The sequence below is a fragment of the Nicotiana tomentosiformis genome, chromosome 2 (genome assembly GCF_000390325.3).
Source record: "Nicotiana tomentosiformis chromosome 2, ASM39032v3, whole genome shotgun sequence".
NCBI lineage: Eukaryota > Viridiplantae > Streptophyta > Magnoliopsida > Solanales > Solanaceae > Nicotiana > Nicotiana tomentosiformis.
The window spans coordinates 28093685-28119188 of NC_090813.1; the positions used below are offsets into that span (position 1 = coordinate 28093685).

At 34.3% G+C, this 25504-nt stretch overlaps 2 protein-coding genes across 2 annotated transcripts; one reads left to right on the plus strand and one right to left on the minus strand.

Moving 5' to 3' along the window:
* Positions 1 to 963: 963 nt before the first annotated feature.
* LOC104121252 (uncharacterized) lies at positions 964 to 4495 on the plus strand. The gene is made up of 4 exons (XM_070193028.1): positions 964 to 1054; positions 1765 to 1973; positions 2882 to 3706; positions 4052 to 4495. The coding sequence occupies exons 1-4, from the start codon at positions 964 to 966 to the stop codon at positions 4493 to 4495; spliced, it is 1569 nt and encodes a 522-aa protein (XP_070049129.1).
* Positions 4496 to 23787: 19292 nt separating this feature from the next.
* LOC104115411 (probable membrane-associated kinase regulator 4) lies at positions 23788 to 24651 on the minus strand. Its single transcript, XM_009626038.1, has one exon. It carries the CDS (start codon positions 24649 to 24651, stop codon positions 23788 to 23790), a length of 864 nt encoding a protein of 287 aa, XP_009624333.1.
* Positions 24652 to 25504: the final 853 nt, after the last annotated feature.

The window sequence follows — 25504 nt, forward strand, 5'->3', positions numbered from 1 at the left end:
GATTGTTCTGGGTTAAAAGAGTTTTTCTATTTGAAATGAAAAATTTGAGTAGGGATTATTTTATTTACAGAGTCGCCACTTAGAATTGATTTTTTGGTGTTCTAAGCTACCTTTTATTTGAATCCCTAGTCAAAAGAAGGTTTGACTTTATTTTTAACGGTCCACGAAAATAAAGTTCGGGTAAGAAATTATGTTGATCGGGGAGAAGGTGTAAGACATTTTCCGAGTCCGGTGATTCTAGCATGGTTGCTTTATTGACTTAAACTTGGCTTGAATTAATGCTCGATAGACCGTGCTTTATTTGGTTTTAATGTTTTGCCTATGTCCGCTTTTATTGCTTGATTAATAGAATTATTAAAGGATATTTTGAATAATAAGATGTCGTAATCACACTACGCAAGTGACTGTGTGATCGAGACAAAATTTATTAATTTTATCATAACAACACTATGCAAGCGAATCCGCAGTCATGATAAGAATTATTAATACGTTATTACTTTTGAAAAATTACTACATTTAAGGAAATTAATTTTGAAAATTATTAAAAAGGTTAACTATCGCACTACGCAAGCGAATCCGCGATTATAGCAAGGGATTAATTAGATTAGGAATTAATTAAAGCTATTAGATATGGTATGGATTTATTGAATACTTAAACATTACGCTACGCAAGCGAGTCCGTGAAGTTAAAGCGCGCCTACTAGGTGCCTAACGTTTAAAATAACTATTAAGGGATATTTAAATTATTTTAATTATAAAGAAAAACAAATCTGATTTTTATTGGAATTAATTGGTGGAAACATGACACTTTAAGTTTGGTCCAACTTGTTATAAAAAATGGACCGCTTTGTTACCAAAAGAAAATGGGCCAGCTGTTGGATTAATTGGTGTTGGACTGCTGGAAATATTATAAATATGGGCCATATGAAATGGATTCATTTGCAACTAGCTATATAGAAGAAAATGGGCCAGCTTTTGCTTGTTGGGTTGCTGGCCCATGAAGAGCGGCAGGTGGCTAGTGTAATTACCTCTTTCGATTATTGCTTATTCGGCAGTAAACAACATTACTAATGCAAGCTGGTTCCAAATAAATTTGAACATTAATAATAGAAAATTTTACCTCCTATAGCAAAGGTTAACACCTTATTTATTTTAAATAAATACTCTTTTAAAAAATTATATTTTATAACTACCTTTTAATTTTTATAGCAAAATATCTATTTATGGTTACCTCCTACCCTTAAGTCATTAAATATGCTATGTATTATTTTTCTCTCTTCTTCTTTCAGATTTTTCTATCACATAATTACTGTATTTGATGTAAACTTCTCTCTCCACGTTCTCTCTCTCCAATTTCATACACACATCGCCATTCTCTTCCCCATTCTCAGAAACCACGATTCTTCACTTCCAATTTCTCTCACTCACATCGCCATTCTCTTCCCCATTCTCAGTCACCACGATTCTTCACTTCTTCATCTGCATTGTCTCTCTCAATTTTCTATATTTTTTGTTCCAAATAGTTGTGGTAAGTATTTAAGTTGTTAGATTTTTGCTTGCATTGTGTTTCTTCTGTTTATCTCTACTAATTTTTTATAAATAATAACCATTGCTATGCTTTCAACAGAAAATTTGAGATTTCCTCTCCAATTGCTGATTCAACATCCCAGAAGAGGATTACCAGAGATATACCCACCAAAGTACTCAATTTCGATGGGCCCTCTTTCTCTTTGCAAATCACTCAAGCGGAATTGAAATTTGCAGGTTCAGCAGCAAATACAGTTGCAGAGAGGAGAACAAAAATACGCAATGACATATTGAAAGAAGCCCAAGTTGAGAAATCTTCGAAAGAATTAACACTTCTCAATGCGAAAAAGAGAAGAAAACATATGGATGATGCTTCAAGTGTTAAGGGAAAGGAGGTCGATGCAAGAACTAGCTCGGATACACGGGACGAAAAGATAATTGCTGATGTATCTATATGTATTGGAGTCCTCATACATTGAGTATTACCTTCTCCAATGGGTTTCTCTTATTGTATGTTATTGTATTTATATGTGTGCAATAGTGGATACATCGCTTTCTCTTCTTATATGTTGATTTGATTTATATGTATGTTGATGTATTCATAAGTATTCAAAAGTGCCTTCACTGTATTTGTACTTATTACAGTGACTTTTGCATATTGTATGTAGATGTATTCCTAAGTATTCAAAAGTGCCATCACTGTTTTGTACTTATTACAATGACTTTTGCATGTTGTATGTAGATGTATATATATGTATTCAAAATTTCCATCACTGATTTGTGCTTATTCCAGTGTCTTTTGCATATCGTATTTAGATGTGTTTAGATGTATTCAAAAGTTCATTCATTGTATTTGTACTTATTATAGTGACTTTTGCATATTGTATGTAGATGTATTCATAAGTATTCAAAAGTGCATTCACTGTTTTGTAATTATTACAATAACTTTTGCATATTGTATGTAGATGTATTTATATGTATTCAAAATTTCCATCACTGATTTGTGCTTACTCCAGTGTCTTTTGCATATTGTATTTAGATGTGTTTAGATGTATTCAAAAGTTCATTCACTGATTTGTACTTATTACAATGCCTTTTACATATTTAGTGAATTCAAAAGTTCATTCACTGATTTGTATTCAACATGTATTTAGATGGTTTTAGTTATGTATTTCGACTAAATATTTTCATGTGTATTCTCAAGCCAACTGTATTTTGCTGTATTTACAACAACAGTCATTGTCATAACTCCCAATTTTTTGTGGTAATTATCAATACATTATGTTTGCAAAACACGAATGAGTTATGTATTGCAAAAGATTTATGAAATCTTTGTAATTCTTGTTGTATGTAGGAAATAAAACTATTTGTGAAACACCCGCCTATTTCATCATCGCATATCAGTTCATATACTAACACAAACATAGTCTCCGACCTCAAAGAAAATTTTACTCCAGAGCAGTACAACATATTTGGTACTACTTATTTTGGAAGTTTCCTTGATATAAAACGTTGTGAGGTCCAACATCAATTGTTCAAGTGCTTCATGGTTCTGCAGTTGGAAGGAAGTCATGATGATTCATTTTCAATATACGTTAATGGTACAACATTATCCTTTTCAATAAGGGAGTTAGCGCTTGTCACTGGTCTCAATTGTGTTAGTGACCTTGAAGATTTTCAGTTTAACACAAAGGTGCCTAACGGGATTGTTGATATATACTTTGGCGGTGCAAAGAATGTCAAGAAGAAAGATTTATTGAAATGCTTTGATGACAAGAATTGGGGTCATGACAACGATAGGGATGCCATCAAGATAGTTGTGTTGTATTTCATACACACTTTCATATTTTTCTCCGAGAAGAACAGCACAATAATCTCAAGACTACATTTTGACTTGGTCGAGAGTGAGAGATATTCTGATTATCCATGGGGTAAGGATGCATTCCAATACCTTATTAAATCTATTAGCAAGAAGGTGGATTCTCAGAAGAAGTACTATAGGATAGCTGGGATGCCTCTCGCTATGCAAGTGTGGTTTTACGAGTGTTGTTCAAAGGTTGACCCAAAAATTGCACTGCGAGTTGCTAACCGGATACCCAGAATACTCAATTGGAAATCCACTGTCAACCAACCAACTTATGCTCTGATGAATGACATGTTCAATGACCAGGGAAACATGGTAATTTACTATTCGTTAAGTAGCTGATATTTTTTTTAAGAATATATTTCTGTTAGTGAAATCATTTGTTTAAATTTTCATTAAAATATAGTTCAATGCATCATACATAAATGTCACTGTTTCAAAATTAGGTCAAATACTGTACAATACATAATACAGTGTTAGAACTAAATATTAAATACAGTTGCATACAACCTACATCTTATTTCCCTGTTTTGTTTTTCAAATTAACTGGAATACATTAGAATACAGAAAATAGTTTACAGATACATATTTAATTCAATGAGCATAATTTTGTAATCATACTGCAAAGGTCGTTCACTTTGAGTGTATTTCTATTTTTAGATTGTTTACAATGACATTCAACAAAGCGATATAGAGCTTGCTGTTATTCAGATTCCTCCAGAAGGCGTTGATGTAGAGAACAGTCCTACTTATTCAGACAACAATGAAGATGATTCGGATGACTTTAGTCCTACACCGCCTCTTCAGCCTAAGAAGAAACATGATGCAAGTGTTGGTCCATCTTCATCACCGCCTCACAAAAAGCGCAAACAACAGATTATAGATCCCTCAAATGCAGAGAGTCCAATTCCACATGTGTCGTCAATACCTCAATCCAAGATTCCTCCTGCTGGCATATCTGAAATCAAAGAAATTGTATTGCATGTTAAGAAGCTAGCAGATTCTAAATCAGATGATTTGTCTTCTTTGAGGAAGGATCTAAATTCATTCAAGGATTATGTGAGTATTGTTAAAACATATTCAACTTTACAGTTTATGTATTAACTTTCATATAGTTTTCTAACACCTCTTGTCACAACCCAAAATCTCAACCTGTCGTGATGGCGCGTATCTCGATACTAGGCAAGCCGATAATCTCAATAAATCCAAACTTCTCTTTAAGGTTGAAAATATAATATTTTAATACAATACAGACACTCCCCAAAACATGGTGTCACTGAGTACATGAGCATCTAATATGAATACAAGTCTGAAAAATATAGTCTATAATAGTCTGAGACCAAATACAATGAACAAAGAGTTAGAGAAGGAGAGACAAGGTCTGCGAAACACGACAGCTACCTCAAAATCTCCTGAAATTCAACCGCGCGAAAGGATCAACACCCACTATGTCCCGGAATACCTGGATCTGCACACGAAGTGCAGGGTGTAGTATGAGTACAACCAACTCAGCAAGTAACAATAATAAATAAGGAACTGAAGATAGTAACGAGCTACACAGTTATGGTTCATTTCCAGTAATCCCAACAAAGAATAGACATGCTATCAAATCTGGCAGTTTAATGTCAAATCAATATTTATACAATTCCTATTAAGGGTGGTAAGTGGGCCGGTCCAGGCCGGGACCGGACCGGGATCACGGGCCAAACGGGCTAAACGGGCCAGGACCGTTTGACCCGGTTTTAGTGGGCCTGGGCCGGTCTCGTGGGCCGGTCCTATGATTTGGACACGTCAGGCCCGGGACCGTTTAGCCCGCCAGAGCCCGGGACCGGCCCGGTCCCTTAACGGGCCAAACGGTCCCAACGGCTATTTTTTTTTATAAAAAAAAATATAGCCATTGGGGTCAAAAATAGCCGTTGGCTATTTATAAAATAGCCATTTAACCCCCCAAATTTGTTTTAATTCCAAACTTTTTATAATTATATTTTTTCCCTATTTTCAACTATAAATACCCCATCATTCTTTCATTTTTTCTTACAAAATCATCAATCTATCACAATCTCTCTAATTTTCTTCTATAATTGCTACTATTGCTTATTTTATTGTTACTAAGTGTATAATATATAAGCTATATTCGATATATATATATATAGCTTATATATTATACATTTAGTATATACTATACTATACTATATATACCACTTATATAAGCTATATAAGATGTATATATACATATATATATTATACATTTAGTATATGTACTATACTATGCTATATATACATCTTATATAGCTTATATACTATACACTTAGTATATATATACTTTTTAGTAGTAACATGAAATGACCAAAGTATGGTACTTTTTAGCTAGTATAAATATGGAATGATAGAAGATCAAGTTTTAGCTCAACTCAGTTTTAGTTGAAAATGTAATCTGAGTTGAGCTAAAACTTGATCTTCTATCATTCCATATTTATACCAGCTAAGAAGTACCATACTTTGGTCATTTCATGTTACTACTAAAAGTATATATATATATATATATATATATATATATATATATATATATATATATATATATATATATATACTATACTATACTATATATACATCTTATATATAGTATATACGATGTATATATAGCTTATCGAATATAGCTTATTACTTATATATATATATATATATATATATAAACTATACCATTTTAACAGGATCAAGTGGCGGGCGGTAATCCGCCATGCCTTCTCAATTAAACTAAAACAGAAATCACCGTTTGACCGGGAACTGGACTTATTTTGCACCTCACATCTGACTTTTATATGTCTAGAAGGTTTCCACCAGTTAAAGATTTCTATTTTAACCTACTTGAGAATTCTTAATCTAGCTAATTCAGTACCCTTATATTTAAAGACTGGCGGTAATCCGCACAATCAGTAAGGATATAAGAATTAAAATATACTTGAATTTTATATATAGTTTAATGACTGTATGGAAGGTTAAAAACCTTTACTCAAGCAAGGGGTTTGTCATAATATAATACATACTTTTATTGAGCCCATGTGTCTAGCAGTTCTAACCGTGAAAGAAGATGCCCTTTTAATTCCTTTATCGGGCTGAGGTTCACGGCTGGCTAGACGAAGCCACTAAGGCAAAGCCAATAAGAGCAGTGTTATATTAGACTGTACCAACCATCTTGACACCAAGTCAAAACTCTATATATAAAGTTCATTTATATTTAAATAGATGTCGTCTCTTTCATGGTTTATATAGGAGAGAAGTTAGATACTCAACATAGATATGATGTCTCTTAGCCGGACATCGTCACGGCCAGAGAGAAGAGACTAGAAGAAATACTAACTAAGAAAGAAATATGTACCTTTTGGCCAAGATGCAAGGCCCTGAAGATGAAGAACTGAAAACTTTATTTACTTTTGTTTTTCTATTACAAGCTACCAGCTACAAACTCTTACTTACAACTTAGAGAGAGAGAGAGAGTTTTAGAGAGAGAGGGTCTCGACTTCGCTTTATCTTCTTCTGAACGAATGAAACGTATAAATAGAAAAGAAAAGAATCTATGAACAATAAAAAGTGGGTCCCGTGGGTCCCTGTTACAGTATTTTTACTATACAAAACAATATTTCTACTGTTGAAACAGTATATCTACTGTTGATGAACAGTGTATCTACTGTTTGAGGGGGGTCCGGCGGCTTCACTGTTCTTGTGGGGTCCAGCTGTTTCACTGTACTGGTCTCTTGTCTGCTTCTTTTATTTTGCGGATGAATTCTTCCGCATTATGCAAATCTTCATCAGACAGTATTTTTTCTGTTTCAAAGGGTTGAGAATCTTCAGCGATATCATCGTTGCTGGTTTCACTCTGCATAGAAGTGTCTGATTTCTCATATTGATTAATGGAATGAAGTAAGTTTCTTTTGACTTCTTCCAAGTAGTTGTTAATCATTTCTGCTTTATCTCCTTCTTGAAAGGAAATCCTTCTGGCAATATGCCTTACTGAGCTGTCATCAATTACCTCTTTCTGAGATTTACTGGAATATTCTTGAATTTTTATTTCGATTGAATCCAAGAGTTCTTGACCATATAATGTCTTTGTTTTGGGATCCTTTTTCATTAGTTTATCCCAAAAATTATTGTAAAAAGTCCTGTATAAGCATGGCACTTGTTCTTCGGTGAATCCGACTTCTGGAGTCCATTTGTGAATCTAGGGAATAGAGAATTCCAGAAAGAAATAAATCTGGTTAATTTTATCTGGGTAACAGATATGATCCGTGTGATATAAGTTGTTTATAAAAGGGAAAATTTTTATCTATTCTTTGTATGACCTGAAAAATGGATCTGGTAAAATTTTTACTGTCGGACCATGGTATGACCACCGGTTCAAAAACCAATTAGGAACAGCCTCTGCAAATATCTTTGCACACACTTTAATAAACCAAGTATGTTTGTGTCGATCATTATTGTAGTATAATACTTTATCAAATGCCTGGATATAATCCCAATAGGTAAAATTTATTCTAGATTTGTTAAGGCTTATCTGCCTTTCTTTCATTATGGATATACCCTAGTCTTCAACAGATATATTCTGTTTAATTATAATCTTCGAGAAGTTATAAACGTTCTCATCTGTGCTATACCCAGAAAAGTGCTGAAAATCTGCACTGTCAGTACTGGTTAGTATTGTTTCATAATATGAGCGGGTTTTGTATGACTCACCCGGATAATATAATCTATTTATTAAATACCTTTGGAATATCTTCCACGGCTCTTCTTTTCTCTGAATATCAGAATTTTCTAAAAGAAATATCATTTCTTTTTTAGAAACTTTCTCATGTGACTTGATATCATCATTGTCATCTTTTGTAATGGAAGTAAAAGTATCACTTTGCTTAGCAGAAGCATCTTTCTGTTTTTGAGCAGTCAAATATACCTGCAAATGTGCATATAACGGACTATCTTCTGGAATATCTTCCAGATGGACGGATGGTCCGATTGATGCTTCTTCTCTGAGAGATATCCTCTCATTGGTCAAACTCTTTCTTCCCATTTATATAACTGGGGAGTTTGATGTGGATCCGTATGACGATCCTGAAGGTGATGATCTTTCTCTGGACTGTGGGGATGATCTTCCCCAACCTCTACCTCTTCCCCTACCCCAGGGGGGTTCTAACCTGTAAATATTCACGAGATAAGAAATCTGGCAGAGAATTATCAATTCCCTTTTTATATTGTATTAGAACAATCTATGATTATGGATGGTTTGATAAACTCTCTTTTAAACAACTTGTTAAAACAACTGAGCAATGAACAGACTATTCGTTTGTTAAACAAACATGATGTAGATATTTATAAACACCAGTATAATTATTTGCATATTGGTATGGTACAAATCGCTTTTAAGCCATTAACCCTTAAAGGGTTACAAAAGACGTTTTTAGCCGCTCTTAGAGATGCTAGAAATCTGAATTTCAGACAGTCTCTAACGGGTTCTATTGATTCTACTGTTGCCTACGGCCCAATATATTTTAATACTCAACCCAATCTACAATTATCTTTATCTGATGTTAGTATACTTAATGCATTAACATTAAATGTAAAAACACATGGTTATAATTATGCGCCTGGTTCTGAACTTATATGTTTATCGTATAGGATTTATTTCAAATTGCTATCTACGTTAAACCCCAGATGTAAATTATATGATACATCTGATCAGACTATTTTAGTGGAAACGAATTTTGCAAAGTCTAAGGTCACCACGAGGAGACCTATTAAGTGGGAGAAAATTAATTTTCCAACTACATGGACTTTGGATTCGGTTATATCCCCTAGTCAGATAACTGATGCAGTCAGTAATACTGAGTATTCCCATATTACTCAAAATCCGGATGGAAGAATTTGAATTCAGTTTGACGATAATAGTTCCACTTATAGTAGACAGTCATTTTCTAATAATAGACTTTTACCTACTATTAGTTCTAATTATAATAGACATTCTTTCACAAATCGTAGACTGTTACCCGATATTCAACATATTTCTCCTGTTGAACCAGTCTATGGACCAGCTAGAAGTCGTGTTGCATCTTTGCACACAATTTCTACAAAAGTAGGTGATAAACCAGTTGAAAGGGTTAAAACTATTGAAAAGGTTAAGATTAACCCCCAGACAAATATTGTCCAGGATAGTGATAATACTTCTGATAAGGATATTCCTTCTGCGTCCGAGATGGATTTTGACCCAAATGGTGTTTAAATGATTCCACACCAAATTGATTTTAGTCCCGGGTCACAAGCTAGAGGTTATATTCAAAAAGAAAACTCACGTGCGATAAGGACAACTCACATGTCAATGATATCAATATATGGATCCGCACGGACAACTCACGTACTGCACGGACAACTCACGTGCCAATAATATCAATATATAGATCCGCACTGACAACTCACGTGCTAATAATATAAATGTATAGATCCGCACAAATAACTCACGTGATGCACGGACAACTCACGTGCTGCACGGACAACTCACGTGCTAATAATATAAATGTCTGGATCCGCATGGACAACTCACTTGCTAATAATATAAATGTCTGTATCCGTATAGACAACTCACGTGCTGCACGGATAACTCGCATGCTAATAATATAAATATCTGGATCCGTACAGATAACTCACGTGTTGCACGGACAACTCACGTGCTAATAATATAAATGTCTGGATTCGCACGGACAACTCACGTGCTAATAATATAAATGTCTGGATCTGCACGGATAACTCACGTGCTGCACGGACAACTCACGTGCTAATAATATAAATCACCTGGCATGGTCACATGCCGCCAGTCCAAGCATATCATACAAGAGCAATTAAAAAGGTACACATGTATATGATAATGAAGTAAGATTCTCACACTCCTAGACTAGTATAAATAACATGCCATAGTCTAGGCATGTGCCAAGTGTGCTATCACAACTCAAATCGGCAAGTTATCGTAGAATTAGTAACTACCAAGTTTATTCAGGGAATTAGCCATTTCGTAACCTCAAGTATGGCTCAGATAGTTCTCAACAAAGGTACAAATATCAAAACATTATAACTTTAAGCTTAACTGTCAACTCTAGGCATATCATAGCCTAAACAATTTTTTTTTGAGCACGAATACTTGCCCTGATGCTCGTACATGGGCTCAAACCTCACATATATGCTCACTCATAGCGCGCAACTATCACATGGTGGTTCAATATCCACAAATAGGGTGATTCATGAGATAAATAGGACATTGCATCAACTGGCAAGGGTGAGGTATGATTGGATCCCTAATATTTCATTGTTATGGCCAGACATGATTCAATACTTTGAAGGATATAAACCTATATTGATCACTACAAGAGTAACATGGCAGCTTTCTTGTCATGGTTGGTACAAATGTAATACTGATGGAGCTTTAAAGGGCAATCCTGGACCTAGCTCCCTAGGCTTTTGTGTGAGGGATGATAAAGGCGATGTGGTGTATGCTAGGGCAGTAGACCTGGGAGTGACAACTAATGTGGTGGCTGAAGCTAAGGCTATTCTTCAAGGGTTGGAATATTGTGTGGAGCATGATTTTCACCCTCTCATACTGGAGACTGATTCATTGGTGATGAAGAAGGCGATAGAAGGGAATGGGATCCTCCTTGGGTAATTGCACAGGATGTGAAGAAAATTATAGAGATGAAGGACAACTTCAATGTGATCTTTCAACATGTGTTCAGAGAAGGCAACTCAATGGCGGATTTTATAGCTAACATTGCGTTCTCTTTTGCAGGTACATCTGAGTTTCATTCATTCTCTGAACTGCCTAGTGCAGGGAGGAGGTTGATCAATCTAGACAAATCTCAATCACCTAACCTTATGATTAGGATAGCAAAGAGAAGAACCCCAGACTGATGGCTTCACAAGATTGGAACCTGCACAAACTGATATGTCCAAATGCTAAGGAAAATGCTGAACCCATCATATGGTATTTTTGGAGATTGTTGAATCATTTCTCAGTGGTATTAGCATGCTCTCAAGCTCAATCTGAGGATGGTTTAGCAATATTTTGAATGATGACTACATTAAAGGTTCTAGTAGGGAAGGATCTGAGCTTACAAGATCACAAAAAGGCACATTCTCAAAGGCTGGCATTTGCCTTGCAAAGTCTTCTTAAAGCCAGATCATTCCTGGCTTTTGCCTTGTAAAGCCAGCCTAAAGCCAGCTCATGCCTGGCTTTTGCCTTGTAAAGCCTGGCTAAAGCTAGCTCATGCCTGGCTTTTACCTTGTAAAGCCTGCCTAAAGCCAGGTCACGCCTGACCTTTGGCCTGCAAAGCCTGCCTAAAGCCAGCTCAAGCCTGGCTTTTGCCTTGCAAAGCCTGCCTAAGGTCAGCGCATGCCTGGCCTTTGCCTTGTAAAGCCTGCCTAAAGCCAGCTCAAGCATGGCTTTTGCCTTGCAAAGCCTGCCTGAAGCCAGGCTCCTCTTCTACACATTAATCTTGATGAGTGAGCACATGATTAATACTTGAACAAAATCAGTTCACTGCATATGGAGATTATATAGTAGCGACACTTGGAGGACGATGCGGACTTCAACTCTGCGGAGGAGATGTTTGGAATTCATTTTAGCCTATGGACAATATACCCTGGCGCCTGGTGAGAGCTTGATAGGTGCTGCTTGGTATTTGCCAATGACAATTAGATTCACATACACTAATAGAAGAAGGAACCATTCAACTTCTCATGTTGTAATAGTTAGTTCATTAGATTTTAGCTTTTCTATCTTTTTTAATAGCTAGTAGCTTCATGCAACTTCTATTTTGATTTGGACATCTTGTAAGCATTGGACCCATTTTGGGATTTTATTTATATATTAGCCATTGGGAAGTTATATTCTGATAATTTGGGGTAAGAAGGATCCTGATACCCCAACGTCTCCTTATCCTGGAGTGATATATTGTTTCGACCACAATCGGTCCCTCTATCATTAATGAACTTGTTTGATGCCCGGAAGTTTCTGCCATGGCCTTCGGTCCGCTCGTAGGGCAAAAATCGGCCTCTCGAAGTCCATCTATCCACGTTGTAGTCATCCTTTGATTTTTCTCTGCTTTTCTCTCGTCCTTTGGCCGATGATGTAGAACTGACCTGGTCATCTTTGATCCTTATCTTTTACCCGTACTGGTTGTGTACATCTGCCCAAGTTGTTGCTTGAAACTCAAGAAAGCTCTCCTTTAGCTTCCGGGAAGCGTTTGAACTTCTTGGATTCAATCCTTTGGTGAATGCTTCAGCTGCCCATTCATCCGGGACGGCCGGGAGCAGCATTCTTTCTTTATGGAATCGAGTAACAAAGTCTCGTAATAATTCAGATTCTCTCAGTGCGATCCTTAATATGTCAGCCTTCCGGGCTTGCACTTTTTTGGCCCCGACATGAGCCTTAATGAAAGAATCCGCTAGCATCTCGAAGGAATCTATGGAATGCTCGGGTAATAATGAATACCACGTTAGAGCTCCCCTCGTGAGAGTTTTTCCAAATTATTTTAGCAACACAGATTCAATTTTGTGAGAAGCTAAATCATTTCCTTTCATCGTCATTGTGTAGGTAGTAATATGCTCATATGGGTCTGAAGTTCCGTCAAACTTTGGAATTTTAGGTATTTTGAACCGCTTTGGGATTAGTTCGGGTGCCGCACTCAGCTTGTACGGTAATTGAACATACGTCTTCGAGTTCGGGCCTTTCAATACTGGTGGCGCACCTGAGATTTGGTCCATGCAGGCGCCCAGTAATTCTACGTTCTAAGACCTCAAAAATTACCATTTATAATCCCTCGACTTACGTGCGTAGTCCGTACAATTTTCCGGAAAGTTTTTATGTGAAAAATGGATTAAAATGGGAAATAGAGCTTTAAAACTCAACTAAGTTGACTTTGGTCAACATTTTAAGAAAACGGACCCGGATCAGTAGTTTGACAATTCCGGTAGGTCCGTATTATGATTTAGGACCTGAGCGTATTCCCGGAATCGAATTTCGAGGTCCCTAGCCCGAGATATGGAATTTTGATGACACATTAAAAGCTTGAAAGCTCGGGTCCATATTTTGGTTCCGAAGCCCGGTATAGGTCCACTATAATATTTATGACTTGTCTGCCGAATTTAGTGAGAAACAGAGTTGATTTGACGTGATTCGGACGTCCGGTTGTAAAAATAAAGGTTTTAAAGTTTTCTTGAAAATTTCCTTTGATTTGGTGTCCGATTTGTAGTTCTAGGTGTTAGTTTGGCGATTTGATCATGCGAGCAAGTCCGTATGATATTTTAGGACTTGGGTGCATGTTTGGTTTGGAGCCCCGAGGGCTCGGGTGAGTTTCGGATGGGCTACGGGATGATTTCGGACTTAGGAAATCTAGTTTTCTGCAGACTTCAGGCTTCTGGTGTGTTCTCCTTCGCGTTCGCGAAGGTACTCTCGCGAACGCGAAGAGCAAATTGGGGCTGACACATTTTGTTCTTCACGTTCATAACAGAGTGACCACTTTCGCAAAGGCTTGAGGTTCAAAGCATCGCGTTCGCGATCGAAGCCTCGCGTTCGCGAAGGGAAAGAGGCTAGCCAAGATAATTTCCTTCGCGTTCGCGAAGGCCAAGCTAGGCAAGCTAGGCAAGCTTCGCGTTCGAGAAATAGCCCTTGCGTTCGCGAAGTGTAAAATGGGACACCACAAATTTGTGCTTCGCAAACACGAGGCACTGACCGCGTTCGCGAACGGTAGAAGTCCCAGAAACAGAACTTAAGTTCTAAAAAACGGGATTCGTCCCATTTTCAACCCTTTTCCATTTTTGAGCTCGGGTAAGGCGAGTTTTGGGCGATTTTCACGGGAAAATATTGGGGTAAGTGTTATTTATCATATATTGATTATGTTTCATGATTTTATACTCATTTATATCATGAATCCGTGAATTTATGGAAGAAAAATCAGATTTTTATAAAATCTTTCAAAATCGAAAATTTAAGATTTGAAGGTCCATTTGACATCGGAATTGGATAATTTTTGTATGGTTGGACTCGTCTCGAAATGGGTGTTCGGATTTTGTAAGTTTTTCTGGGATTTGAGATGTGGGTCCCACTGCCGAATATTTTAATGAATTTCGGATTTTTGACTGGAAAATTTATAAATTCATATGGAATTAATTCTTATGATTCATGTTGAGTATATCGAATTATTTGTGAATAGATTTGAAGCTTTTGGGGACAAATTTAAAAGGAAAATTTGTGGTTGAGTAATTGATTGGAATTTGCAAAGCGAGGTAAGTGTCGTGGTTAACCTTTACTTGAGGGAATAGAACCCTTAAATTATTTGTTATGTGAAAAGCATGTGAACGACGTATAGGTGAGGTGACGAGTGTCTATACGTCATAAAATTAATTGTTTGCCTGCTTACTTGAAAAATCATAAATTGTTTTAAATCATAAATTAATTATTATAATAATTGTTTCTCTCCTATTCTTTGTCAAATATTAATTCTTGAATTCATGCATTGATTGTTACATGTTATTTGAATTATGTGTTTTAATTATTATTTGACATTTAGCATATTAAATATTAAACTGCCTATTTTCTCCCTGATTTTCATAATAATTTGCTATTTGTTATTGTTTGTTTCATAATTAAATCATAATTATTGTATATTAATTGTTGCATTTATTGGGAAAATTTCTTCTATAAGAATTAATTGAAATGGATATATTGGAGGATCGGGTTGCACGCCGCAACAGACTTATTAAAAAGTCCATACTGGAGGATCGGGTTGCACGCCGCAACAGACTTATTAAAAAGTCCATATTGGAGGATCGGGTTGCACGCTGCAACAGACTTATTAAAAAGGTCCATATTGGGGGATCGGATTGCACGCCGCAGTAGACTTATTTAAAAGTCAATATTGGGGGATCGGATTGCACGCCGCAACAGACTTATTTAAAAGTCTATATATATATTTGATTAAAATAAATATATGATATACTTGATTAAAAAGAATATATCATGAGAGCGGGTTGCACACTGCAACAGAAATTGGTTGAAATAATAATGGATTATGACAGCTGAGTTGGCTTCAATTATTATAAATGAGCTACTTGATTTATTTCTATTATTAGTTGTTGTTATTAATATTGCGTACAGGTTAATGTAAGTGAACCGCCTTAGCCTCGTCACTTCTTCGTCGAGGTTAGGCTCAGCACTTACCAGTACATGGGGTCGGTTGTACTGATACTACACTCTGCACTTCTTGTGCAGATTTTAGAGTTGGTTCCGGTGGTGTACCATAGACTTGCTCGGATTTCAGCTACCAGAGGAGACTTGAGGTATAACTGCATGGCATCCGCAGTTCTGAAGTCCCCGTCTATTTTACTTTAGCCGTGTGCTTATTTTCATACTGCTTTATTTTATTCAAACCTTTATTTGTATTTATTCTAAAAGCTCGTGCACTTGTGATACCAATTCTGGGACGGTATTTAGACACCGTTATTTTTATGGACTATTTCACTATATTTCAAACTTTACTTCCGCTTTTGTTTCCTTGATTATTAATAATTTAAATATTATTTAATAATTGGTTAATATAATTCTAACGTTGGCTTGCCTAGCAAGTAAAATGTTAGGTGCCATCACGGTCCGAAGGAGGAAATTTCGGGTCGTGACAACTTCCCTCATGAACCATTAAGGTTCATTCTTGAATGGATCGTTTTTGTTGTTGAGACCGGATCTGCTCCCCCTAGCCCCGTCAGAGCCAACTTCACCCCTGGGAGTGTTGTTATCGACTCTCTGCGTTGTTTGGTCTGCGGGAACAACAGGAGAAATTGGATCTCGTATGTTTGCATTATTCGAAACCCCTGATAGTGCCTGCTTCAGTTCCGTCATAACCTGGTCCTGCCGCGTGAGATGACCTAGAATGATTGCATGTTGTTCTCGCAGGATCCTCATCGCATCCACGACATGTTCCTCATCAGCATCATTGGGATTTGTATCCTGAACCTGTCGAGGGTACTGTCTGTCATGTACCGGCGTGGCGTCATTCTCCTCATTGCGGATGTCACTGATTAAATTCTCAAAATAAGGCTGATCCCCTCAAATTTCAGGGTTGTGCGTGTCGTTAACAGTGTTATCTGTCATTTTTTTATGATTTTTCTAAGATAAAATAATCAAATCGCGTTAGTAAAAAAGGCAAGAATTAATTTAATTGTATGGTTGTCTAGGCCCACGGTGGGCGCCAAACTGTTTACCCGTAAAATGGTACAGCTGAATTTATACGTGGTTTCTAGACAAGTGAATTAATTTGATCCTAAAATAATACAATAATTGAAGAAATGTATAATACTTGTCCTTGAAATATAGATAAAAACAGGAGAGATGACAATTCCGGGAACCAAAAAGCATAGAGTGTAAGTTTAGCCAGAAAATTCGTGTCATTTACAATGATAATTGAGTTCACTATTTATAGCTATGTCTAGGGAAGGAAGCCCTAAGATCATGTCCTCCTTTAATGTCAATTATGAGGGTCATTGATGAAGACGTAATGTCAATTATGAGGGTCATTGATGAAGACGTAACGGTGAATATAAATGCCAAATTTTCTCTAACGGACCGTCGCTCTTAATGGTGCAGAATATTCCCTATTAAATACTACCGGGCGCAGAGCATTTAATACACCTTCATTAACGTTTTTCTTTCCGATGACAAGCGGAATGGCTGTGTTCGGTCTTCGGTCATTCCTATCTTGGGTTCCACATGTCCTCTCTTTAGACGCCCGTATGTCCTCTCTTTAGACGTCAACGTGTCATATCATATTTCATCCTATACACTGACAATTTAAATGTTTTCAAGGGATATTTCTCTACTTGAAATCCGCTTGAGAATAAAACTTTTTGGAAAAATAGGTGACTAATTAAATATACCAACAAAAAAAATGATGTATATTTAATTCGTGACTCATGTAATATTACATCCGATTATTATGAAACTCGAATGTGCCCCATGCCATTTGTGAGATAGTTATATAAGCCATTGAATTGAGTTTCTGTAGTTATGCATGCCTCACACATTCTATGCTCCAGTGTGGAAATATTGTCCAGCAATGAGCCTTGAACTGTCATATTCCTAGGCCCCTATAACTTATTTAGAGCAAGTTTTGTAATTTAGGCATATGCCGAAATAGCTAACTGTTTAACTACATTGATACCATATGTGGCTATTTTGTGAAGACCTTAAAGTGATTGGCTATCAAATTGATACTAGTAGTTGGATTTGGATACATAACCACTTGGTCACTTTTTTACCGTTGAATATACACGGTGCTGGTACGTACTTGATTTGGTTAAATTAGAAAAGGTGCAGTATATAAGATATTTAAATATTTTCCAGTACCAACAAAGTATGTGGTAGGATGAACGGAATATCAGAAATTTTTTGATAGGAAGGAAACGTTTTACTTTTATATGAACCTTACGTGGTGGGAATTAATATGAATTCAATTGATTAAAATTAAGCTTCTGTCTGATATTTCTTATTTTAGACCTGTCAAAACATCAGGAGTACTACATGATTTCCCAAAATAGTGAATTGTCAATATCACCAAATAGGAATACATATACACCTAAAATGTGAGTTATTTGTCCTGATAAGGAAAGTGCTAAACCAGACCCCATTTTTCTTAGTCGGTCAAGGCAGGCCATGGCTATTATTTGATATTATAATATACTTTTTCAGTTTTCTTTTTCTTTTTCTGGCTTAGTGTTTGTTTTCTCTTCTTTGTCATTGCGCTCTCCAATAATTCAAAAATCTGCTAAAATAGGAAAATGATTATTAACCAAAAGATTGTAACTAAAGGCAACCAACATAAATAGTACTAGTCTTAGGGTACGTGTTTTGCACGTGTATCCTATATTCATAAATATACGATTTTGAGAAAATTTCTCTCTATCTTTCTTATATATACTACATAATGTGTTTGAGTTATAAAATAAAAATTAAAAAAAGTAATCTGCCATCACATAAGTCCTCGAATGCCTTATTATTATTGTTTTCTCGTTCTCTGCCAATGTTGAGTTAATATTTTACAAGAAATAATGTATAAAAAATATAGGGAATTGCCATTCTTTATAATGAATGAAGAAAAATTACAACTCATTTAGAATATATTTTGTCTTCGAATGTTTTATCCCTATCGCTTCAAGTTTGCTCTATCTCTAATTTCTTTTTTCGTCAATATTCTTTTTATGAAAATAAATTTATGTACCATATGAGTTTTATCAACTTGAAAAATAAATTTTCGTATATGAATAATTTTAAAAGAAGCTAATTGAATTTATTTTGCTATTAGTTCTAAAAACTTGATTATTTATTTTTAAAAAATTGTTTATTTTTATTCATATTTTAATATGAACTCATCTAAAATTTTAAATATTTAAATGTAATTATAATTTTATCTAATAAAAAAATATTTTTAAAGGGTAAAATATCCATCTAATATTTTACTTTGGACCGTCGTATTTGCAGAATTATTAGTGTTATTGACTCTTGTCGACCACGTTTGTTTATCTCTCGTTTAAACTTTGAAATATTTTTTACTATAAATTCAAGATTATTAATGATAATAAAATTATCATGTAACTTTAGAGTATAATTCTCTTTTTGAACAAATCTTCTTATTCATTATTTTCTTTCATGGGTTTGGGAAGGATACACTTTTAAAGACCTTGAGATTTAACGTTTACATCACGAAAATTAGGGAGTAGACTAACTTTTCATCACCAAACATTATAAGAACATTCATAAGCATTATGAAATCAGAAGCGGATGAGAAAATCGATTGGTTGGTATAAATATATTAGTAGTTTTTATTTAGTTAAAATAAAGAAAGCATAAATGATCAACATATTTTTATAAAATTTCAAACTCCTAAATCTTAGGATTTCAAATTCCTAAATATTAGAAAAATAACCTAAATAACAATTTAGTCCAGTGTGAAATCAACATATAAAAGGTAAAAAGGCGTACGACATTATAGCCAAACAATAAGTTCTTACTTATTCTTTGTTGACTTTGTTGTTTTTGGTTTCCTTGTTCGTCATTATGTCCAAACTCATTTCTCTCATTTGAACTGATGATATAATAATTTTGATTGAATTTTTCAACTAGAAGATAATATATCTTGATATTCTCGATCATTCGTTGATCCAAAGAAAATTTATTAAAATGCGTGCAACCTAATTTGGTGATATTCAATATTCACGATTGTTATAGATCTTGATAGATAAGGAATTGAATTTAAATGTTTTATTTTCTTCTTTGGATATGAATTTGACTAAAGATTATTTTACGCAATTCAGATAAGAAAATAATTTATAAAAGTTAAAATTTTATTCGATTTTGAATTTCTAAATATTAGAACTTACTCTGAATAATACAATTAAATAAAGATTAATAGAAAAATGTTAGTTAATTTAATGTTATAAATATAATATGAATGACATAGTATCTGACATAAAATATAACTTACATGTTATCCATAATTAATGATTAAAAGATTTATATTAAAAGTAGCAAATTTATAAGTCAACTTAAACTCTTTGTGCACATGGAAAAAGTTTGGATTAAGAAAACATGCTAATGATTCCCACGTTCCTACAAAATTAAAACGAAAACAAAAACTTGCAAAAATCTTTTGTTATAATTCCAAAAGTGTTAAAACTTGTAAACATGAAAGAGTCAAATTTGAGGAAAATAGTTACACGATTTAAATAAGGAAAAAATATTTATAAGTAAAATTTTCCTCAATTTAGATTCCTAAATATTAGGTGTTTCTAGATACCTTAAATAAAAAATATTTAATAAATAAAATTTAGCTTATCTTAAAGTCCGAAATATTAGGTAAATAATTAAATTTCAGTTACAATTTTACCCAATGTAAAGTCTATTTTTAAAGGGTAAAAAAGGCGAACGACATTTCGCTAAGAGCGTTCGTGCTTTTAATATAGTAATATAGATATGATCAAGGCTAGCAGTAGAGGTTTGTATTAGAGGTGTAATGACTATGCATTCTATTTTAAGGATCCTTTTTAAGCGCTTCAAAAACCTCTAATACAATCACAAAAAATTATGGTGTACACCACTTAACTGACCTCGACTCAACAACAACAATAACATACTCAATGTAATCTTACAGATGACATCTGTCAGTGACGGATCCACCCTTTTAGTAAGGGATGGCATGGCACCCGCTATGATGATAAAAAATTTATATACCTATATTTAAATTTTTTTAAATTAGGTTAAATATCTGATTTTGCCACCCGCAACCCTAATCTAGACAAATGTGTCATGACTGCTGGTAGATCTTTTTGAAAACTTTTCTCGTGTGTAAAATTTAAGTTAAAATTTATCTTGCACCTTGTCCGACTTTCCCTTTTCTTTGTGCTTTTTATTTCCTTTTGTCCCAGTGATTTTTCTTTTTGGTTAACCCCCCCTTTTCAGTTACCCCCAATCTTCTATTTGTCGTTTTATTATTTTTTATATTTTTTTTCTCTATTCTATTATTTTATATGTGGTCTCTAGCAAGAATACTCAAAAAGGAGACTCCAAAACTTTAAAATTATATAAAATAAGCATTTCTCTTAATCTTAAATTTATGAGTTTTCTTTTTTCAAATCCGAAAAACTTGGGTTTTAATGGGAATTTTGGATTGAGATTTAAAAAAGTCATCTTTTTTATTATATCATAAAAAATTGAGTTATTCTATGGTTATTAAATATAATTTAAATCTCTTTACTATTAAATTATGATGAAATTTTCGTAAGCATTGCTTAAAAGAATATGAGATTTATGATATTGATTTTTGGGTACTTCTAGTTAATTTAATTTTATACTTATGAGGTATAATATATCTATTGAAGATATTTTTTAAAATTTTCTTATTCTGATTTATGTAATTCCCTTATTGAAGATGTTATCTTACTTGTGTAAATTTATTTTTAATATAAAGAAAAAGACGTAATTTCCTAGTAAAAATGTTAATTTACTTGTGTTGTTACAATAAAGGTGTGATTCCTTATTTTAAATGCTAATTTTTTTTATATCCGTGATGTAATTTTTATATTTACAAATAAAAAATACTTATTAGGTTGACCCGAATAAACTCAAAAAAATCAAATAAACGTTTCTAACAAATTCCGTATTAGTCATTACAAGGTGTACACTAAAGAAAATTATGGCACCCGTCACCTTCAAATCCAAAATCCGCCTCTGGAATCTGTGAAGACTAGTATATACACAGATCTTACCCTTACCCGATAAAGATAAAAAAATATTTCCGATAGACTATTGGCTCGATACTATATATCTTGAAGGTCGATTAGGTAGTATAATTAGTGAATGTTTGGTTTGTAAATAAGTCATTTTAATTAGCTGAGAGTTAAGACCTCAATATAAAAGAAAGATCCGTTGTTGAACTATTTGGTTGTTTATATCCTTGTTTATTGATCCGAATATGTGAGTTGTTTAACAATATGTCATTGCTATGTCTCATGCTAGCATTGACTGATCAAGTTAATTATATTATCAAGACACATATTATATTTTTTGATTTCCTACTCGTTATCGATAGTCAGAGCCTCAATTAATTTGAATTAATCTGAATTCGCACAGTGTAAGATCCATTAAAGGAAAAGCACTTCCTATACCAGGATTAATTATGAATTTCTCAAATTTATTTTAATAAATTAATTTCTCAAATTTATTTTAATGTTTTGAAGTATTAATTATATTAACTTGTGTACTAAAGATTCTCGAATTTACACCGAAAATTAAATGTTTGGACCTTCACTCTGAATTCCTTTTTTTCTGCATGTCTGAATACTCGGTCAGTGCTATAGCATGAACATGGATGTCGACAAACTACCAACTATAGAATTTATCGTTAACTTACAATGAGGATTCTACAAAAACAACCAAACATTAATGAAGATCAAACAAAAAGAGAAAACATCCCTTGAAATTTAGTGCACTCTAAGAAATCATCTGATGGATATATTAATAATTGCAATCGCTTGCAAATACTAGCAAGAAACCAATTTCACAGATTTATTCCTCTGTAAAACCATTTTCTTTCATCTATAGTATTTTATGTTGGGATAATTCCACCCAAAGATAGTCTTAGAATGATGTAATACTATTCGCTTTGAGCCAAGCCTACATAATTCTTCAACCAGCTTCACCCCATTAAAATTATCCCTATACTTTATGTGTAATTTTTGTTTTTGTATCAACTTCCAATATGGGATTTTCCTTGCAGACTCAATAGTCTTTCCGTCAGAGGCGAGTTCAAGAATTGAAGTTTATGGGTTCCCACAACGATCTTAAGTTAATATACAATATAACCAAATAAACGGACTGCAGTTCACGCTAAAAATTCTTAAATATTTAATGAATTTCTTAATATAAAACACAGAGTTTGGATAAAAGTTATTGAATTCAAGTGAGCTCATACCTAATAATATAGATCCGCCCCTGATTCTCCCACATGGCTCATTTCCGGAATCTATAGATTCATTAGATTCACTATATGACTTCCACAACATCCGAGTATTGATGGAAACCAAAGCCCACATATTTTTTGCGTGCATCTCCAAATTACGCGTAAAGGTAGTAAATCAGCTCGCAAATGGGTAAAAGCAGTAAGTCAGGCCCGTTCCCCGCAATTACTCTACTATTTCGATACTCGTATGAACGAATTATTGGTAATATCCTTTAACTTGGTATGATATAGTATTCTTTAGGCCAAGCTAGCAAGATCATCCTCTAAAAAGACTCAGGCCATTAAGAGTAACTCTATAACTTATTATATGTAACTTATTTTTCTTATTAATTTCTATATGGGATTTTGGTGGCATACCCAACATGTTGCAATAACAACAAAACAAAAACAAAAAACAATTATTCAAAATCTGCAAAGACCAGGTCTTTAATTTCTTGACTCTGATCAACTGCAATCTTGGAAGTTTATTGAAATACCCAAAGAATTATTTAGGCACAAGTACAAAATTCAACAAATGCTATATAGAATAAATTTTAAACTAGATAGAGAACGGTGTAGGATGATTTTTTATTCACTTATAAACTCTTGAATCTCTCTACATCGTTTTCTCATAGCTGCCTCTCCATATTACAACCAATAAGTAGTAACACCCCCTATTTATAATACTACAAAACCTAATTGACTAGACTAAGAAACCTATTCCACTATGGTTTAATTTTCGTAAACAAAACCAAACTAGACATGAATTAAGTAAACTAACAAATACTATATACTGATCAATTTGTTTGTTGGAATAGTAAGCTCTTAGGACTTTTTACAATGAGCAATAGCAGCCTCAATTGAACCCATCTCTGAAGTGAAACTGCTGCTTCTCTTTAGTAAATTCAACTCACAAAAGCCATTATTGGAGTTGAAAGAACAATTAGATGATGAGAAAGAAGTAGAACCACCAGATGAGGAATTAGTTGAAGAGGAAGACAAACATTTTGCTGGATATTGCCCCTTGAATTTTGCTGCTGAGAATGACCTGCTATGATTATTACTACTAACATTATCCACTGCTCTTTCCTTGTCAATATTCTTTATTATACTGGCTAGTGTTGGACTTGCACATCTTCTATTATTTTTCAATGGGATTTTCTTGGACATCTTGATCATATCATTACCATTTGAAATTTGCTGATCATTCTCATATGTAGAAGCAGATTTACAAAACAAAGATTTGAGATATGTCTTTGAAGCCTTAATCTTTTGGCTAAGTGAAGATTGTTTAATGAGCTTGAGCGTCTTTGACAACTCTTTCTTAGGACTATTAATGAGTTGATCAGTGGACAACTCAAAGTAGTGATCATTTGGATTAAGTTCCAAACTCACCCTACAAGATCCTGAGGGTGTGATTAACAAGTTTATGCTAAACCATTCTTCTTCTTCAAAGGAATATTTTGAGTTGGGAAGTATTTTTTGGTTAAGAGGAAGGAGTTTGCCTTTGTAGAAGAGTTCATCTGCTGAGGAAGTTGTGGTTTTTTTGTCGTTTGTAATGGAGGCCATTTGAAACTCAAATTTCCTATTTTGAGGGGAAGAAACTATAGAAGAACATGAAAAGTAAGAGAAATTAGAGTTCACTTCAATGTCTATGTAATCTTCAGATGGAGGAGGATTCGTGGCCATTTTACTCTTGAGTCTATTTTTTGTATGTATCTCTATATGTGTCTTTTTAAAGATATATGGTTATGGGAAGATGAGTTTGATGAAATGTAAAGGAGGAGAGAAGAGCAGATAATTTGAAGTAAAGATGGTCCAAGAGAGGATCAATATATATATATATATATAAGAGAAAAATGGTAAAGGGTCGTATTTGCCATAATCTATATTTATCATCCGTTTCATTTTCTTAATATAATTACCCCTACCGTGTACTTTGAATTATATTTATCCCTCACCGGTCAATTCCTTCTTTTGGACTTAAAAGGGAAACCCTGATTCAATATTATACAAGACCTGGCCAACTTTAAAACCTAATCCGACCTAGGTCCACGCCTCTTTCTCACCCTCTTGAGTTCCCTTTGAGAAGCTTATTTTCTTCTAAATACGGGAAATTTACTGTTCGGTGTGACTGAATTTTATTTTAAAAAAATCAAACCAATTATGTCGTTTGTTGTTGCTTCCAAAACGCACACACAAGTATACGTAATCGTACAAATAATATAGGATTGTAAATCCGAATATCGTACCCACAGGGATTTGTGAATAACTATCAACTAAATTAAACCCAAACCATTAATCCATTCAAGCGAATCATAAAATATAAATAACTAACTCAAACTAATCTAGAGTAACAAACTAAGAGATTAAAAGAACAAATTAGCGAAATTAGACACGAATTCAATGAGAGGCGATATTCTAGAGCTATAGGTTAGCTAACAATCCCGTTAAGTCTCCTCCTTAAATTGTCTAATTAATTTATCTGGTTAATTGGTTGACAGGGTTAATATTACTCGTAATATTCTTCCGAATTACTACT

Excerpts from the sequence above, each read along its gene's own strand:
- LOC104115411 (XM_009626038.1), bottom strand. The coding sequence starts at position 24,651 with ATGGCCACGAATCCTCCTCCATCTGAAGATTACATAGACATTGAAGTG.
- LOC104121252 (XM_070193028.1), top strand. The coding sequence starts at position 964 with ATGGGCCAGCTTTTGCTTGTTGGGTTGCTGGCCCATGAAGAGCGGCAG. Across the intron at positions 1,055-1,764 it reads CGATTATTGCTTATTCGGCA|GTTCAGCAGCAAATACAGTT; the intron begins GTAAACAACATT and ends TGAAATTTGCAG. Across the intron at positions 1,974-2,881 it reads ACGAAAAGATAATTGCTGAT|GAAATAAAACTATTTGTGAA; the intron begins GTATCTATATGT and ends TGTTGTATGTAG.